This window comes from Scomber japonicus, chromosome 2 (genome assembly GCF_027409825.1).
Source record: "Scomber japonicus isolate fScoJap1 chromosome 2, fScoJap1.pri, whole genome shotgun sequence".
In the NCBI taxonomy this organism is placed as follows: domain Eukaryota; kingdom Metazoa; phylum Chordata; class Actinopteri; order Scombriformes; family Scombridae; genus Scomber; species Scomber japonicus.
The window spans coordinates 15,226,781-15,245,530 of record NC_070579.1 but is presented as its reverse complement, the minus strand read 5'-3'; the positions used below and the strand labels follow the sequence as shown (position 1 = coordinate 15,245,530).

The window sequence follows — 18,750 nt, the reverse complement described above, 5'->3', positions numbered from 1 at the left end:
TGTAGGCGCTTTTAATTTCCGGCATACGCGACGTCATATCCGTTTAGACAACTGGCGGGACTTCTACGCATGGTAGCGGCTTGTGAGTGTTGTTTACAGAGTTTGAAACTTGTTTTTAAGTGCCACAGTTGATAAAATTGTGACAAAATGATGGCAACAAACGGAAAGAAAGCTTGTGGAGTAAAAGATGAGTCGTCGGTGTCCACAAACGGCGCTTTTGGCAGCAATTCACCCTCAGCTGTTGTGAACGGCGCTGCAAAGGAAGCTTCACCGGCCTCCAAGCTGCAAAACGGAGGAGCTGAGGCGGCCAAAAGGTTCACCTTCACCTCCGAGCCCACCATCGAGGATATTCGGCGTTTGCAAGCGGAGTTCACGGACGAGCGGGACTGGAACCAGTTCCATCAGCCCCGCAACCTGCTGCTGGCCATGGTCGGGGAGGTGGGCGAGGTGTCGGAACTCTTCCAGTGGCGGGGGGAGGTGGCCGAAGGACTGCCAGACTGGACCGAGTCTGAGCGGGAGCAGCTCGGCCAGGAACTAAGCGACGTGTTGATTTATCTGGTGGAGCTCGCCGAGAAATGTCACGTCGACCTTCCCCAAGCGGTGCTCCGCAAAATGGCCTTAAACAGACTGAAGTACCCCGCCAGCAAGGTGCACGGCTCGGCCAAGAAGTACACAGAGTATAAGGACTAAGTTTTGTGTTTACTGACAGATGTCAATCAGGGGACGCTGGTGGCAATGATGACTGGAGCTGCTACTATCTTCACTGTCAACATGCTGTAGCTGCACTATAAACTACTGTTGAACTTTTTATCCCTTGGTTCAAATGTTTATTTTCCTGGGGTTGCACATGCAACTTGTATGTATCTTTGTGAGCCTAGTTACCCAAAGTCACAGTCAGTTTTGGCTTTTTCTTGCTGTAAACTTTTACGGTTTTTATAGTCTGATCATTGATCATCTTAAATTTGCCTTTTGGTACTAGTATACAAGAGGAGTGTAACAGTGGTTTGGAAAGTAGTTGATATTGACTTTAATGAATGTTCTGACCATCCCACACATGGAAAATTGAGAAAGCAGCAAAGGAATACATGTTATTATTTTTGTGTATATTTGAGTTATTCTAATTTCCCATCATGTCTTGTTTGGATCATCTCATCTGAGGTTTTGTTCATATCACCTATTACACATTTTCCCAAAGTAAAAGCTTTTCTGCAAATTCTTTCCTCTTTGTATTTTTCATTAATTTTTCAGTTAGTTTAAAGTGGTTGTGATAGGAGCAGTTTGCCGACTACATGCTTGCAAGAGTTAGTCTAATGGAAGCCAATGCAGTCTAATAATACAAGAGCACACTTTACATTTATAATGTTCTGTTCTCATTTAACCAGTTTTAGACAGGTGTTGATTCAACATTATAGTTATTTTGGAGGCTGTACTTTGTGAAAGAAAAATTGTATTGCATTATACTGAGGGGTATCTTTGATAATTGGTCATTAGAAACACCTCAGACATCAGACCCAGAACACACTGGAGGGATTATAGATCTCTCCTGGCCTGGGATAGACTTGGGATCCCCCGAGAGGAGCTGATGAGTGTTGCTGGGGAGAAGGATGTCTGGGTTTCATTGCTCAGCTCTAATGCCACCACATCACAGCCCCAGATGAGCGGCAGAAGATGTATGGATGGAGAAAAACACCTCTCAGTATAATGCAATACAATTCTAATACACCTCTAAAGCACATTCAGTAAAAACATGAACATTATAACCTTCATGAAGGTTGGATTTATTGCAGGGCTGTTGTATGAAACTGCATTAGTTTTATCTAGCTCTACCTAATGAATTGGAAATTTAGTGTATTTCTTACGGTAATGAAAGCAGCTATTGGTGCACACTTGAAGCTTTCTATCTGCCTTTGACAATATTCAATATCAACTGGTTCCCTGAAAATAGCCAAACCTCAGTCTAATAGATGATTATAAACTCGGTTGCCATGTAATTTGCAGAGGTCATTTTCTCATTGACATTGAGCTTGTGACCATGATGATAGAATAGAGCTTTACTAAATCTTTCAACAAAGATTTGAAATGCAAAACACATGCATAAAACTGTGTTTGTGTGTGTGTGTGTGGGTTTAAAAAAACGAAGAGGGTGGGGGGCATTTTGTTTAACAGTGATGAAAACGTCAAACATTGCCCTCAGCTGTGTATCCTGGTATTCGCTCAGAAGCATGACTCATTCACAGACTGCAAAAGAAAAAACACTCATGCATCACTAAAATGTTGCTCTGTGTGCAAGTCGAGCCTCACTTCAAAGTGAATAGCTTCTTATTTAAGCAGATATGACACGGCGTGCTACATTAAGAATGAGCAATTGTCCACTTTCTTGGTGTCTATCCAAAAACTCTTGATATGCAAACTCTCCTCCCTCTCTCTCGCTCTGTAATGTGTAAATACATCATTTTCATTTTAGCTCTGTGTAGTGAACGGTTACAAGAAAAACAAGGGCTAAGTTTTTTTTTTCTGTCTTGATCATATGAATAGTCCCCCGCCCCCCCCTCCCATTTCTTTTTCATCATAAATCCTCAGCTGCTACACGTTCTGCAAAGCTTGCTCTGTAGTTAAGAGTGAACTTATTTTCGGCTTTAGTTCACTCGAATAATACAGTTTGAACGTTACTGCAAAACAAGGTGCTTTATCTTAAAATGGGAGAGTGTGTCACTTTTGTGGGTGCTATCTCAATATTCACTGTCTAGATGTGTGCCAGGCAGGTTGCAGCCTGCAATTACAGCTGTCTCAGGAGGGTAAAATGTAGTGTTTTTCAGTCTGAATCGTTTCTCTCTCTCTCTCTTTTTTTTTTTGTTTTTTTGTTGTTGCATTTTTCTGTAGCACCGCTTCTCTGAGAATACATGGGTACTGCCAAATGTTATCCTGAAAAGGTTTGGCAGGAACTCTTTACTTCCCCAAAACCCCTCATGCATTTCCTCATACTCACACTGAAATATAATGGGGATGTAGTACATTTCCACATTATGGTTTAACATCAAACTACTTCAAATATAAAGAGTCAGGTATTTTTTTGGAAGCAGTTACCGAACCAAGCTTGAACATGAAAGTAATACCACATTACCTTTTCAAATATCTTTTCCACTACACCAGACAAAGTAGAGTCACTTGAGGCCTCTGCGAGATGAAACTTGTTCTCATGATACTGTCCAGTCATCAGGAGGGTAATTTCAGTTTCTGTTCGAGCCATTTGTCCTGTCAAAGTTGGACCAAGTTCTACAAAGCTTGAGTCATACTGTAGATGTGGTTACCGACTGGCTTTGGCCAACCAGAATTTTAAATCAACATGGCTATTAACATAAAATCAGTTTGTATCAAGTAGACAGTCACATCCAACATTTATTACAGATTTAGAGCAGTGTGTTTTTCCCTGACAGCCTGTTAATATTTATAGTGAATAAATATGCACTCTGCAGGATGGCATGGTGCTGCAGTGATTAGTGCTGTAGCCTCACAGCAAGAGGATTTTGGGTTTGAGCCCATTGACTGGCTGGAGCCATTCTGTGTGGAGTTTGCACGTCATATATGAACAATGTTCTCTCTCCATGCACATAATCTTTGCTTCAGTATATATCTCTTATGTCTCTTTACAACAGGTGAGTTATGCATTAACCCTTAAACAGGCAGGAGAGGAAAATGAGATTTAAAAAAAATAATTTTATGTTACTAGTTATCTCATTTGCCCCTAAAGTAAAACATTTCCATTAATATATATTTAAATATTTTGGATTTTATGAGCTAAAAATTGTCATAATTGTATCATGCATACTATTGATTTTTATCTAGCTCTAGCAATTCAAGGCACATACAATTGAACAACCACCTTAACCAACAGGGTGTTAAAGAGTCTGTGGTGCTGGTGCATGTTGCCTGTTTAAGGGTTCAATAAAAACAATCTAACTTATCAATTGAAACAGTGAAATAAATCTCTTTTCACACACTATGGCCTCAGCTGCAATGGTTGGACCCTTAGTGAAATCATTATAAGTCCTTAAGATTTGAAGTGCGCTTAAGAACTAATATGTAATGATGGATCACCGTTAATAAGTGCACTTCGTGTGTGCTCTACCCACTATTTGATGGAAGTTGTTTATTAATAGTTAGAGTGGGCAAAATGGCTCAGAAATGCAAAACATTAGAGTTGTCATGGTAAATGATATGTTTGAATGTAGACTTTTATAGGCTGATGCTGAGTAAGCTCCAACTTTCTCAACATCAAATTGGACAGACAGCTGTAAAGTGTGTTCCTAATAACATGTCTTCTGTGTATTTAGTCTTAATATGAAGCATTTTTACTCAAACCTGTTTACCTATAATCTTGAAAGTGTAGATTCCCATGGTGCTGAGGACGGCGCCGAGGGCTTAATTACATTTCCGACTTTTGATGAATTTAAATCTTAGATTTTGTTCATATTCATAATAGTAAGCCCAGCAGATACCATTAATACAGTTTTTCACTTGTTGTGGGTTTAAAAGGATGAAGGACGCCTAGCTTTTCATGCTTACATAGATAAGCTTTCAAAGACGCGTTTACTCGAGTGAATGAATCTATATTTTCTGTGAGTAAGCTTCGGCTTCCATCTTTCTTTCTGGCCACTTTCTCCTTATTTTCACTATCGGAGTCACACACACACAGAGACGTTCTTTTATCCTGTCATAGAGACAGCAGTGGGAGCTGTCAGATCTCACACAGTGGGGATACCCTCCAGCAGGGGTTCAACGTCACATCAAATCCTCACATCCCACACACACACACACACACACACACACACACACACACACACACATTGGGACCATTGCTAATGGCTAAGCCTGATTTTATCCCCTTTCTGTGGTTCTGCCAGAGACAATCAAATCTCAAATACCCCGAACTGACTCATTCTGAAGATCATACTTGGCAATGTCCTTTCCTTTCATAAACCGAACATCTGAGCCAAATACAGCAATGTCACAAGTCAAATTCCCTGCCAACCATTAAAAATTCATTTGCATATCTTCATAGTTTCCAATCAATCCGATCTTTATGCTCCACAATGAGAAATTTGGTCACAGCCTGTTGCTTATCTATACAGTTCATTATTATTCCTATCTCTACATTTTATACATTATAATAAACAGCATTCAGTTTAGTATAAATTGTGATGCAGAAAACGGATAAGAAAATATAATTATTATTGACAACCACATTTTTTTTTTTGTTTTTGGTGATGATCCTTTTAGGGATGACAGTGGGAAAATGCTATTTGACTTTGTTTCTTTCTTATGGTGGCCATCCTGTTTTTCATAATTTACACACCAGCTGGCATCAGTGTTTAGTTAACAGCCTAACTTTAATTTCCAGCTTTAATTGTCCTATATCCTCACAGCCATTAAACTGTATGTTTGTATCTGTAATTGGTCTTTTTTTAATGACACACGCAGGAAAGGCACAGGTGTAATCAATAGCATTAATTAAAGCTGCACTTCATTTGGGTGCACTGGTTCCTGGGATACGGGTGTTATGCATTCTAACTGGCTCTCGTTAATGTTTTTAGATAAACCTGTGCTTGTCCTTATTTGCTGTGGAAAAGTCATTTGCCTTTTTCTCTTCTTATTACTTTGTTGAAGCAGCAATGTTTACCCGGCTCAGTGGCAGTGACAGACTTCACCCTTGACCAAGCTGAGCAGATAGACAAGCTATACAAATAAACACCTTAACCTAAAATAACATGAAGCTGAATAAACAACATAAACAGAAGAGAAAAGTTATATTGTGTAATTAATCTTTTTCACAGCAGACTATTTGACCTGTCAAAGCAGGGACAGCACAGGTGCAATTAATAACATTAACAAGGACTGAATCCAATTGAGTTTTTTCCAAATTCATCACCCTGGGTATAATGCATGATGATTCACTTGTAAGGCTACTTTGGATATCTGAATGGACCTGGGCCTTTGTTAATGTCATGTCAGTTCCAACTGTGCAATTCCTGCTAATTAAAAATTGTCTGTTGTGAAAAAAGGTCAGTTGCCGAAAGTAAGTTCTTGTCGCCTTTACTAGCCATAGCCTACACTTAAGAGATTTGAGAAAGTATTAATTTCATTCTTAGATGCTGCCGAAAAGGCTCCTGCACTTCACAGTACTTGAGCCAACCCTTGCTGCTATTTGCATTTGTGAATGAATAGCCAAGTTAAAACAACTAAATTGTTCACAGGAAACTGATATATGATATTTTCAAGTATAAAAGGTGACAAAATGTTAATTTGGGTGATAGAAGTACAAATAAAAGTACAAATGTGGTCTGGAAAAGCTCTTATTTGCATCCGTGGAGTCAAACCTGCCTCTGAGCTGGTTCAGGTAGTTAGATCCAGGTGTGCTCCACTCTGTGAAATATAACCTTGATTAAAAGGCGGTCAGTTTAAGCTTGCTGTGCGCTGTTCACTGCTGCTAACAGCTGCTAACAGCTCCACCAAATAGAGATTTTTCACTCTAAACTTCTCACATGGATTAATTTCAATAAATGTTCAAATGATCCAATATTTCACCAAAAAGTAAAGATCAGAGAAAAAGTTCACAAACTGAAAACAGATTTGTTTCATTTAATTTAATTTATAGTTTATTATTGCAGAGAGTGTACACAATTAAAAGTAATTACACTAGAGTTACCCAGCAGCTAATTTACATCTGGTGCCCCTGGGCAGGTAGCCGGAAAACAATCACAGAACAGCACAGCACTATATGAAACACAGCACATAAAAATCCACCAGTGTGAGATAATAATATAATTTGTGCATTAGTACTTTGTTTTTTCTTCTTTCCTCTCCCATTAATCATCTCACAACCCCTCAGATTTATCTGGTGACCTTTTGGAGGGGCCAGACCCCTAGGTTGGGAACCACTGGCCTAAACTAACTAACTATATATAAAGTATTTATATACCTCCAGCAGCTACAACAGTAACATGCTGCTCTAACACTGAGGCATCAGTACTAATAATCTAATGATGTCATACTGTATATAATGTTATATCAGTCAGAGGGATGAAACAAATACTTTTACTTAATTATATATGTACATGTTGCAGTAAGTGCGTATGTATTTTTATATTGCTTTATTGGCACAAGGATTTAAATATTACTTCCATCACTGCTCTTTTACGGTTCCTGTGTATTATGTGAAATATTTGCTTGGATATTATCAGCATTATTAGTTGGGAATTAATTTCTTGTAGTGATGTTCCCTTTATTTCTTTGTTAGCGGATGGATTATGCTTGTTTGGAAATATTGTTCAGTATTACAAGTGCTATGGGACGAAATGGTTTAGCAGCTTATCCCCCCGCCCCCCCAGGTTGCTGGTGTTATTGTGGAGTTGCCAATAGGTTCACTGCAGTGTATGTTGTTGTTTAATAGCTTCACGCAATATAATTTATTGTACAATAGCTATATAAATGTTTTAAATAGTTTTAAGAGAAACAACACAGTCCCATTTTCTCTACACTTCATATTTAACTTTAGAGAAGTACTCAAAAGTATTAATTGTGTGACAACTTGCTTTACCATTCTTATTATAATTAGATTTAAACGGCTCAGCTCATATTCAGTGGTGCACACTGCTGACACTCAACAAAGTTGCACTCATTGCTAACTTCAAACTGATATTATAACTCTTTAGTGATGTGCTGCTCATTAACACTATGCAGCATCTCTTAAGATAAGACAGTTGTCTGCTTCAGCCTATGAATTGTGGTGCTTTTGTATATAGTTACTGTTGAATAACTGACTTGTCTAAGCTTGCTCCTACTATTGAGATGGATTGGTAAATTTCATCCATCTATCTCAATTCACAAGATATTTTACTCCCCTTGTGGTCTGGATGTTGGAGAATGGCCATATGATGAAGTTTGGTCCACACACACACACACACTGCTATAGCTGCTCATCTTGTATTTTACAAGCCCAAACATCTCCCCAGCATCCTCCTGTAAGCTCTGATTCCCCTGTGAGGGAGTTCATCATTGTCACTCCCCAATCTTTTTTCTGTGCTGAGCTTGGTGTTTGCACGCAGAGAGTGATGAAGTCTGAGCCTACAGACGCCAAATAAACTCTGAGTTCCTCTGTATTCATTTAATAATACCTCCATTCCACATGAAGCGGCTGGTAGAATTAACTATACTTTATTTATCTGCTATGCACTTGTTTATGACATTTACACAATATTTCTTTTAAATCTAGTTTTAATTTATGAGTTGAATCATAGTTTCCTAGCTTCTGCTGCTCTTGTTGAGACCCATATGAGTCTCTTTTTTTTTACCGCCTATTGTTTTCTATGCTAATTGTTGTGCATTGTATGTATTCGTCTGTTGCTTTGTATTGGTCTGTATGCTTCATGTGCACTTGATACAAACAAATAACCTTCCTTGGGCAAATAATACTAAGTGTGAATTTATCTGAACTCAGGTACAGTGAATGAATAAATTAATGAGTATCAAATACAGACAGATACCTAACTGTGCTATTAATGGACTCTGAACAATTACAGTTAAATTAATATTCTTTGTTGTGCCTTTTATAGATATTTTTTGTGGTATAGAAGTATGTTTAAATATGAAATCTTGAATTCCCTGTACATGTTTGCCCTCTCTAGCAATGTGAGGTAACTGAAATTATGTTTCAGATACCCAACAAAGATGAGGGGGACTGTTGTGTTAACCTGCTGTTTATTTGAATGGAGCATAGCAACATTTGGAAAAGCTGAGCCAGCTAGTGAAGTGTGAAACTGATGCTGTTGGTTTTCAGTGTGTGACTGTATAAACTTGGTGTGAAAAGCATCACTGCCAATGTGCTGGTTTAACAGACTTTATTGCAATTGTCAACCAGGACAAGTGCGACTGGTCAAGCTGTTCACTGTTTCTCAATATCGGAGTACAGAGACAAACTACAGCCAGTAATCATAATAAAAACTATGCATACAGCTTTAATGGCTTGGCTCTCACTGAGGAGTAGTGCTGAATCATACAGTCTGCCTGTGGTTGTATCTGGTTCTTACAGTAGGTGCTGGGTAATTTGATACCGCTTATGAATTAACTTGCTGGAAGAGCTGCATATAGCACGAGGCACAGTGGAGGAGCCCCTTGAATGCCCTTGGACTTTACATTGAGCTAATCGTTGTACCAAAAATCCACTTTTTAAAAAAAAAATTCAGATGTAGGATCACATTTTATTTTAGTCTTTACTGTGTATTATGAGAAAATCGACATAAAAAGACACACGTTTGTCAAGAATGACACAATACTGTCGAGACCTTTTCCTGTTGTGATGATGATGTAGAGAGAGTAAAGATAACATGTGGAAATTAAACCAGGAAACATCAAAGAAACTGAATGTAACCAAAAATTATGAATTTTATTTTGTATGAGCTTAACATCATCAGGAAGTGTGAATCAACAGTTGTCAGTACGGATGACTTTCCATAGTTGCATCTTTTGTTGTTAGCGAACAGTTGTGTGACTGTACATTAAAAAGCAGATGGTACAGAAACATAATATAGAATACCTATACAGAAAGAAACAGTGTTGAATTTCTCAAAACAAACATACCTGATGGAAAATGTCTGTTCAAGAGTCCTCAAAGGATCACCAACATAGTGAAGTCATCTTTCTATTGATCGAAGCTGTCAGATCTGTTCCCTTTGACAACCTGCTGCCTCTCTTTGTGTCAGCGAGACCTGAGAAAGCATCAGAGGGTATAGGAGTGATGTGCTGGTGTGCAAAGTGAGAAAGAGCCATGGGCTTACAGAAGTTACAAGCAAATAGTCATTAAACAGTTCTTCAGCTTACAGGATGATGCACTGCAGGGGAATTCAATTGAAATTCACTAAGGTCCAATTTGTGAACATTTCCTCAAGTGAAGTGAATATCCGGAACATCATAATGTCCATGTTATTTTTCAGTAGCTTGAAGTAGCATTGTAGTTTCATCAGCATCTGTGTCTAGTGGGTAGATTGTAGACTGTCAAAGAAATAGAAGTAGAATTCATTTATTAATATTTGCACTGAACATGTGGGATTAAAAAAAAAAAAGAATCTCTCTGCATTGAACCTCAAGCGTCAATATTTCATAAATTACAGTCCGGATAGGACGACAACTGGGTCACAGTATTAGTGACCTCTGATGTACAGTATGTGCAGAGTTTGATACTTGTGGTTGTTTATCACATTAATCTGTTGAAGGGTAAAGTTTCTGTCTTTAATCTGAGTTTAAGGCGTGTACCTATAAATCTAATTTGTGACATCACAACTACTCCAGCCAATCATAGTCCAGTATGCAACATACACAAGTGTGATGTGGAAAGTTGAATACCTTGAGATATCAATCAATATTTGTACAGCACTTTTCATACATTGCAATGTAACACAAAGTGATTTACATGGTCAAACAAACAAAGAAAAAGATTAGGAACTCATTAAAAACAGGAACTCATTAAAAATAGGAACTCAGGAAACGCTATCATAACTCTCAGTAATCTTTTATCTAGTAGTTAATCAGATGAGCTCATAGGACTTGGTTTTACAATCCTGTATTATAAATCAATCATTCCTTGAGTGGAGGTAGCAGTAAGAGCTTCAGTTTGGTGTTTCATTGATAGGCCCCCACAGCATCAAAACCTCCGGAGGATCGGTTGAGTCCGGTTTTCATCTGTCAGTGATTCAGTAACCGTTTGACATGGACATTTGCATATTCATAGATTCCGATTGTTTCAATGAAGGAGTAGATGTAATTTTAGTCGGTGGCAGTTGGTGTTTCATGTACATGATGCAATGGCAAAAGTGTGATGATGCCTCAAATCTCGTGCGCTGTAACGCCTTCACAGTCTCAACAAAAATGAAACATTATCTTCAAGATCAAAGAGAGGCTGTGTTAAAAGTATTTGTTGCAGGGCTACTGCACTAGATTGCATTAGATTGCACAGGTGTTGCCGGTGTTGTGTCCAGACCCTGTAGATACTCGACATTGGGATTTGCTGCAAGCACTAAATTGTGTGAAACCACAACTGCGAAGCACATCTGACAGATGTATCTGGTGAATGGTTAATAACGGGAATGATCAAAGTGTGACAGAACAGGCACAGGTCCCATTCACATAATGGCCACAGGGAGCCAAGAGCAACAAAGCTAATATGTGACAGTGGGCGGCAGGAGGATTGTCTTTTGATTGAACAGTGAAACATTAAAAAGATTCATGACATGCTGACTCACATCACTGGTCAAAATATACACATTTTCTGTGGAGTAATGGACAGAACAGCTTTCTTTTTTATGTTTTAGGAATAAAGTTGTCAATATTCTTTATATTCTTATTGTCTATGAAACCAATGAAGAGCCAAAACCAATAGTGTTTTTGTCTTTCTCACATTTTCTGTCTTCACTACCCTATTTGTGGCACTCAGCCCCAAGCTCATTTGTTTCCACTGAAAACGTAAATCTTTAAAAGGGTCTTGGCTACATACTTTAATTAAAAAAATAAAAAATCAGGGCACTGTTGTTCTTGGCAAACGTTAGTCAAACATGAGTAAACGATGTGTTTGTTCTGGTCTATTTTAAACCATGGATTTGGTGCTCTAGTGTAGATCTGCAACGATTAGTCAATCGATTAGTAGCACACTATTAAATTAATTGGCAGCTACTATATTGTTTGGAGTAATCATTTAAGAAAATATCCAAAGTCTGTGATTCCAGCCTCTTAAGTATGAATATTTTCTGGTTTCTTTAGTCTTCTGTGATAGTAAACTAATTATTTTTGAGATGGTTGGGACAAAAGACGACATTTGAATACGTCATGTTGGGCTTTGAAACTTTTTATTGTTCTCTGACATTTTATTGACCAAACAAAAAACTAATGAGTATTTACAACACCAGGATGGGGTAAATGGATTGATTTGAAATAATCTCAGTGCTCTGGATCTGCAGCGATTAGTTGATCGACAGAAGATTGTGATAATTGATCCATCAAATTCTCTCATTCCAGCTTCTCAAGTATGAATGTTTCGTTTTATCCTCTGTGATGGTAGACTCAATATCTTTGTGTTAATCGACTCTTGGGTGAGACAAAACAACACATTTAATTTTGCATCTTGGGTTTTTGGAAATGGTGATTAACATGTTTGACCATTTTCTTACTTTTTTCCTTTCTTTCTAATCTAATTAATCTAGAAAATAATGAATGGATTATTTGACAATGAAAATATTCATTAGCTGCCACCCTACAATAAATATGTCACATAGTGTAGCTTGCTGATGTGTTCCTAATAGTGTTTGGACAACAATGGAGCACTGAGGTACTGAGAGAGAAGTAAATTGGCTATACAGGCAATACTTGTTAATGGGATCAATTTCATTGTTGGTTTTGGTCTTTTCATGGGATCTGTTGACAATAAGTATCACCAGACTCAGACAAATTGACTACAATGTCATGACCAAGCCGTTATCTTACAATGCATGTCTGCCAGTGGTGCCAGGGCAGTTTTTGTTTTGTCATTTTTGATTTGTAAGCCATCCAACTGTCTAGCATCACCCTTCTCCCGATTTCCTGGCATGTCCCAGCCCCGGCGTGCTCGGCTTGACTGCTCCTGGAGGGGCTGTGTAGGAGTGATAGACAGTTAGTAGTGACACCCTAAATCAGCCGTATAGACTGATCAAAGCACCGCATTGTTGGACTGAAATTGGACTTTGGCTTACTACGGCAAGCTCAATATGAGGCAAGTTTCGGCCCTGTCTGGTCTCATTTCGAGCTCTGGGTTTTGAATGATTCATCATGCGGAGTGTGGAAATGACGAGGGAAAAGTTAAAATAGAGAGTGACAAATTCCTGGTTGAGATGTTTCTACCGGAGGGGGCAAAGAGGTGTTGTTATTCAAATGCAGTCTTATGTCTTTCCAACGCTCTATACTAGGCGTTGCTGTTCTGAGTAGATTTCCTCTCTTTTTTCCACTTGAATTTTCTTCTCTCAGTTCTAACCATAAATTGGAACACAACACCTGACTTTTTCTTTTTCACAGCCTGAGTGAATGTCATACTCCCACAATATAGCGGCATGCAGTCACTTGTATAAACCAGATATGAAGCAAAAAAGACCACTGAATGCATGCTAAGCGGCTTGCAAATGATACTCCTTTTTACAGTGTCCTCTGTTTCTAAGGACTGAAGATACATGATACTCTCTGAATGGCATCCAAGGCTATCTTTATTCAAAGAGACTGTTGCTATGTAGGACTGTTGCTATGGAGGAGTCTTTCACCCTCTCATTGAGATGGACAGCTGTAGCCTCACCACAGGGAGGAGCCCTTTCTCTCCTCTTCCTGTGTGATGTATCCTGAACAGTCCAACCAGAGGGAGCCAGCGGGGGTTCCTTTTTCACAATGATAAAAATAAAACGGTGACTCACACTGAGAGAGAGAGGGAGAGAGAGAGAAAGAGAGAGAGAGACGGAAACTGACCAAGTTGAAGAAATGACAAAGTACACAAGTTTACAGTAAGGCAGCAGATATCCACAATGGCTCCCAGCAGGTGATATCTGTTTGATGAGTCAGTGCTTGATTTTCTGCTCTTCACTCTCTTCTTTACATCTTTGAACTGTTGCTTTGCGAATATTAAGTCAAATCCAATAGTTTATTCATTTTAAGGCCCAAAGGCAAGTATGATGTTCATAAACTTTGAAATATGCTGTAGACACAGTAGACGATGTTACACTTGACTGTTGTTGCTTGTGCAGTTCTTAGTATTAGCTTGTCCAAGGGATATACATGTATGTAAGAAGTGTGTGTGTGTATATATGTGTATATATATATACGCACATATATTTATGTAAAAGGTGTACATGTGCAGAAAATTGTTTACTGCAGTTGTAAAATAGCATAGCGGTTGGATGCCTGTTAACAGTCTGTACCATTAAAATGGTTTAACATCTGAAGCAATTGCAGCGTTTCACTGTATAAAATTTTACTGAGAGTGTAATGATTAAAAAGATTGACGGTGTTGGATGTTACTAGCCTGACTAGAGTCACTGTAATATTCTGTTTCTACACGGTCGGCCAGATTTTAAATTGAATTCCTGCTTTATTTTCTTTTTTCATTATGACAAGAGTGGTAGGTTTTATTAGTTAGAGGGCTGGTAAGTGTGTGTCTGAGAGACAAAGGAGATACTGTAGGCGTGTCTCGGTGTCCTCATAGTTACTGTTTTACAATAACTAAATCTATCATGGGTTCTGTATGTAAGTTTTTAGTGGATTGCTGCCCGGTAGGAGAGATTTAACTATTCACAGATCAGTTTGCTATTATTTAATGCTTAAGCAACACTGCATGGCAACTATTGGCACGTTTTGTGTGGAGTATGAAGTACTTTTTGTATGAAGAGTGAACACAGTGGCTGTGGAGCACCTCTGCAATGTGTTTACCCATCATGCTTACACAGAGGGGAGACCTTGGAGTAATTGAGTGTGTTAGAAAATGTGAGCTGAATATGGAAAGTGGGACAATTGGCCGGTATGATATATAATAATAAATTATAATATGATTATAATAAATTTAGTCTACAGAATACCAAAAAATTGTAGAAAAATGACTTGAACATATCTTGGAGTTTTTTTTCTCAGTGCTTTTTTTCCCTGACCTCAATAATTTACAGTGATATTATAAAAGAGAGGAAAACATTTGAGAAGCTGGAATCAAAGATTTAGAGAGTACGTTATGTTTATTTTTTTAATTAACTTTAATAACTAAAATCAGTTAACTTTACTTCACTGTTGTGGGCTCTCTACACCACAAAATAGTAAATATTAAGTCTAATATCTTAAATTCTATAAGGGGAAGGCATTCTTGCAGGGGAACTAAAAGTGCTTTATAAAATGAGGCAGGTGTTTTGAGCATTGCAGCACTGCCCCTCCACTGAGACCTGAAATCAGAGAACATCCCGGTCTGTCACACCATTGAGAATAACCTGCTGTTGCTCTTTGGCTCTGCCGCTGTGCTCAAAGATCAGGCCTCCAAGGACACATTCAGTATCCCAGAGCACCTACCTGTGGCAGCTGTAGAGATGGAGCCCAGTGCTAAGCTGTGCCAGCAGCTAGGGATACTGCTGTAGTGAGACCAGCATTGTCAAGACAATCGTCTCCTCTCCATGTGGAATAACCAGAACATGTCCACACCTGATTTAGCGGTGCCTTCCTGCCAAATCCACACAGTAAGCCAGCCATTGAGAATATTCAATGGATTCACTGCCTCAAACTATTTCCAATCATCAGCCTGCGATTGTTTTGTGAACTGGCTGCTCACTTATAGGCAAGATTTAAGATCAAAACGCAGCAAGCTGGTTTGGTGAATTTAAAGATTGTGTAAAGTGAATTCAGACATTTTATACATTAAATGTGTCATACATGTATTTCTAAAAAAGGTATAAAAAGCATTTCAACCATTTAGATTTGAATTGTGGAGCTAGGCTTCGCAAACTGGGTTTCAAGATTTCTGTGTTCAGGATTTAATGGGCGGTAAATACATCCAGCACACACTACTATTACTACAACTGTCTACAGTTAGCCTGTTAGCCGAGTTAGCCACCGAGCTAGCAGCAGAAAGCTCTCAGACGTAGCGTCCATGTTTCAGGTAGAGGTAGTGACTTTGATTGACAGGTGATACTTGGTATCAGAACACATATTTATTCTTACTTTACACAGACTTTAAATGTGAATGCATGGTATGCCTGTTTCTGTTAAAATTTTATACTGCAAAGTTTCCCTCAGTAGAGTTTGCCGTTGACTCCTGCTGTGACTGCGTTTCAATCTTGATCCCACACGGAGGAGCAGCTGTGGGCTGATGCACTTTGTATGAATACCAGCCGGGTGGATTTTACCCAACAGGACCAGAATATAGATGAGCCCTGGTTAAACCTGCAAAGACCTCCTCATTAGTTCCCCTGCGATAATGTATGCTTCCCTGCCGTAAAAGCCACACCTGCCATGGGTGTTTTAGTCCCTGAGTCCATTTGTCTTTCAGAGTCAGACCTCCTTCCCTTGTTATTCTTCTTTGGTCATTACACAGTTGTCTCTCTTGCTCTTTACCCTCCTCCAGTTCCTCCCCCTCTTCTCTCCATGGATCCATGGCTCCCTCCTCTCTCACTCTCTCACCCTGCTACTTGTGTAACCTTTTGAGGAGCTTCCTCACTTTGGCCTGCAACCAGGGTCATGTGCTCTCTCCCTATGTTTCAGCTGGCAGGCCATCACTCAGCACCACTGCAGGGAGGAAAAGACAACTACTAATATCAGCCACACAAAAAGGGACCAGAAGTTGTATTAGACCAGTGAACTCAAAATAGAGAACACTCACTTGAGAAGACAGAAACAGGGTTATGCTTTTAAACCACATTGTACTCATTGGAGAGCGACAATAAAAGCCTTTATGACTGGCTCGGTTGTGACGTACTCCATAGAGTCAAGAACTCGCTTATCAACCACAAGTGTATATTAGCTCTGCCAATGTTAACTCCCTTTTTGTGGCAGCACTTTATTTTAACCCCTCTATAAGAATTTAAGTGGTGTGATCCATAAATACTTTCAATGGGGACGTATGCTTTTTGTGATTCTTTTTTTCTCATTTATATACTGTTAGAAGTCTAATATCGATGCTAAACATGGTGAAAGGTATAAAACTTGAGGTAAATGTATGTAAAAAGTTAAATGATGATGATGATGTCAGATTGTTTGTGCATACCCACAAACAGTCGTTGCTAAGATTTTTCCAGGGGTTGTACTCATTGTCCACTGACACGTTTTGGATCGGATTTCGGCTCGAACATGAACTTTACGTATTTAAGTTTCTATTCTATCAAAGACGTGAAAAAGACGGTGGCAAATCAGAGTGGGCCTGTTTCAGACAGAGGTTGAACTGAGGAGCTGCATAAAGGGACAGTTTAACATAAAAAACAAAACAAAGAAAAAACAAACTGTAAATCATGCAAAAATATGCTAGTGGACCTGGAAATGTGCATGAATACATCCCCTATAACGCGCCATAATGTAGCTTTAATCACACAAAAGCTAGTTTTTCATGTTGTGCATTTAAATATAAGCGCCAATGCTAGATAAACAGCTTTATAATCCATTAGGATTCAGTAGGAAGAGCACAGGTGTTACTAATAACATTAACAATGGCTCTCTGCTATACAAATATCTCAGTAATCCATCCGACAGTGTGACAGTGAGCCAGCATGCACAATACCAAACACCTGAAACCAAAGCAGCTAAATTGAATTCAGCCATCATTCATTTTAATACTATATCAATATAATATTAGCTACACTAATCAAAGTGTGTAAATCTTTATGGTGGATTACAAACCACTGACTGTTTATACTCAAATTATAAATCCCTTCTTGGAAAGGTTAATAAGTGGTCTTTGGTCCGTTTAGGTCGTTTTTTTGGTTTGTTGTTTTTAAAAGTACATAAAAAACAAAGGAATAATAAACCCAAAAACCAACAAAAAAACAAAAAAAAACCCCATAAAATAAAATCTGGCTGGAGCCACCTCCCCACCAGTCTGTGAAATTCTACGTTGGCTGGTTGTTCTGAAGCATTGGCCGAGGAGCACAGCCATCCTTATCTCCATTCAAACATGGCAGCTCATAGATTATGTATAGTTCATGCAGTGTGAGGCCGTGTCCTCCCACAAATCATGGCGAAGTAGAGTACTCAAAACACACCAAGTGAGAACCTGCAATATACATGGACCACACAGTCATTATTAATGGCCTGATTATCTATGATGGCTACCTGCAGCACATTTCACCTCCTGGTGTTGAGAGCGGAATGGATTAGAGGGCTGAGAGAGGCTATATTTGGTATAATTACTAGAGCTAAGTTATGATACTATTAGGGAAATTATAAGGGATACTTTGGCAGCTATACATTATAGTTCAAATATCATTAATAATACAGTAATTTCCTCTTCTGTTAATTACTATTGATATACAAAAACAACATGGCGTTCCTGCATATTATCATTAAAGGTTATAGTAAATTTAAACCAAATCATCAAAAATATGTATCTTTAAATTTGACCTATTTTAAATGTGTTCCCTTGTGCTCATTTTCAAAATGATATTCCTACTTTTTCAATATAATATGAGACCTTACAGAGAATTTGGGTCTTCAAAGCTGATCATTTATTTATTCATTTAAGAGCCCTCTGGCTGATTAGTGATTTCCTGTTTGAAAAGACAGCTATGAAACATAAAAATCTTGTTTCTGCTTGGAATGAGAGCATTTCACTCTTCAATCTGGCTTCATTACAATTTGATTTTCACATCACTATCATAACAAGAAGACTGAAGTTATGATCAGTGATTTGGTTATGAGGCAAAGAGATTCAAGGGAACTGATTTCACAGAGAAAGGCGTAGTTGCACACAAACATTATATCTCTAAGTTCTCTTTTATTATGTTCTTTTATTGGTTGCTCTGTGTGGCAAGCTCTATTGTCCATTAATGGGTGCTGCCTAGACACCACCCCCTGTCCTCCTACCTCCATCATGCCTCTTCAGTCTACTCAAGACCCCTATGGGAGGGGAGGGGAGGGGAGGGGAGGGGGTGTTATGCTGGCCAAACCGAAGGGCCCCACATCTCTATAGTTGGGGATAAATCAGCCCTCATCAGGGACTTAAATCACTGTGGT

The 18,750-nt window shown here is 38.8% G+C and overlaps 1 protein-coding gene across 1 annotated transcript; it reads left to right on the top strand.

Annotated features, from left to right (window-relative positions):
* The first annotated feature begins 60 nt into the window (after positions 1-60).
* On the top strand, positions 61-1,189 carry dctpp1 (dCTP pyrophosphatase 1). The gene has a single exon (XM_053334657.1). It carries the CDS (start codon positions 148-150, stop codon positions 688-690), a length of 543 nt encoding a protein of 180 aa, XP_053190632.1. The 5' UTR covers positions 61-147; the 3' UTR covers positions 691-1,189.
* Positions 1,190-18,750: the final 17,561 nt, after the last annotated feature.

Excerpts from the sequence above, each read along its gene's own strand:
- dctpp1 (XM_053334657.1), top strand. The coding sequence starts at position 148 with ATGATGGCAACAAACGGAAAGAAAGCTTGTGGAGTAAAAGATGAGTCG.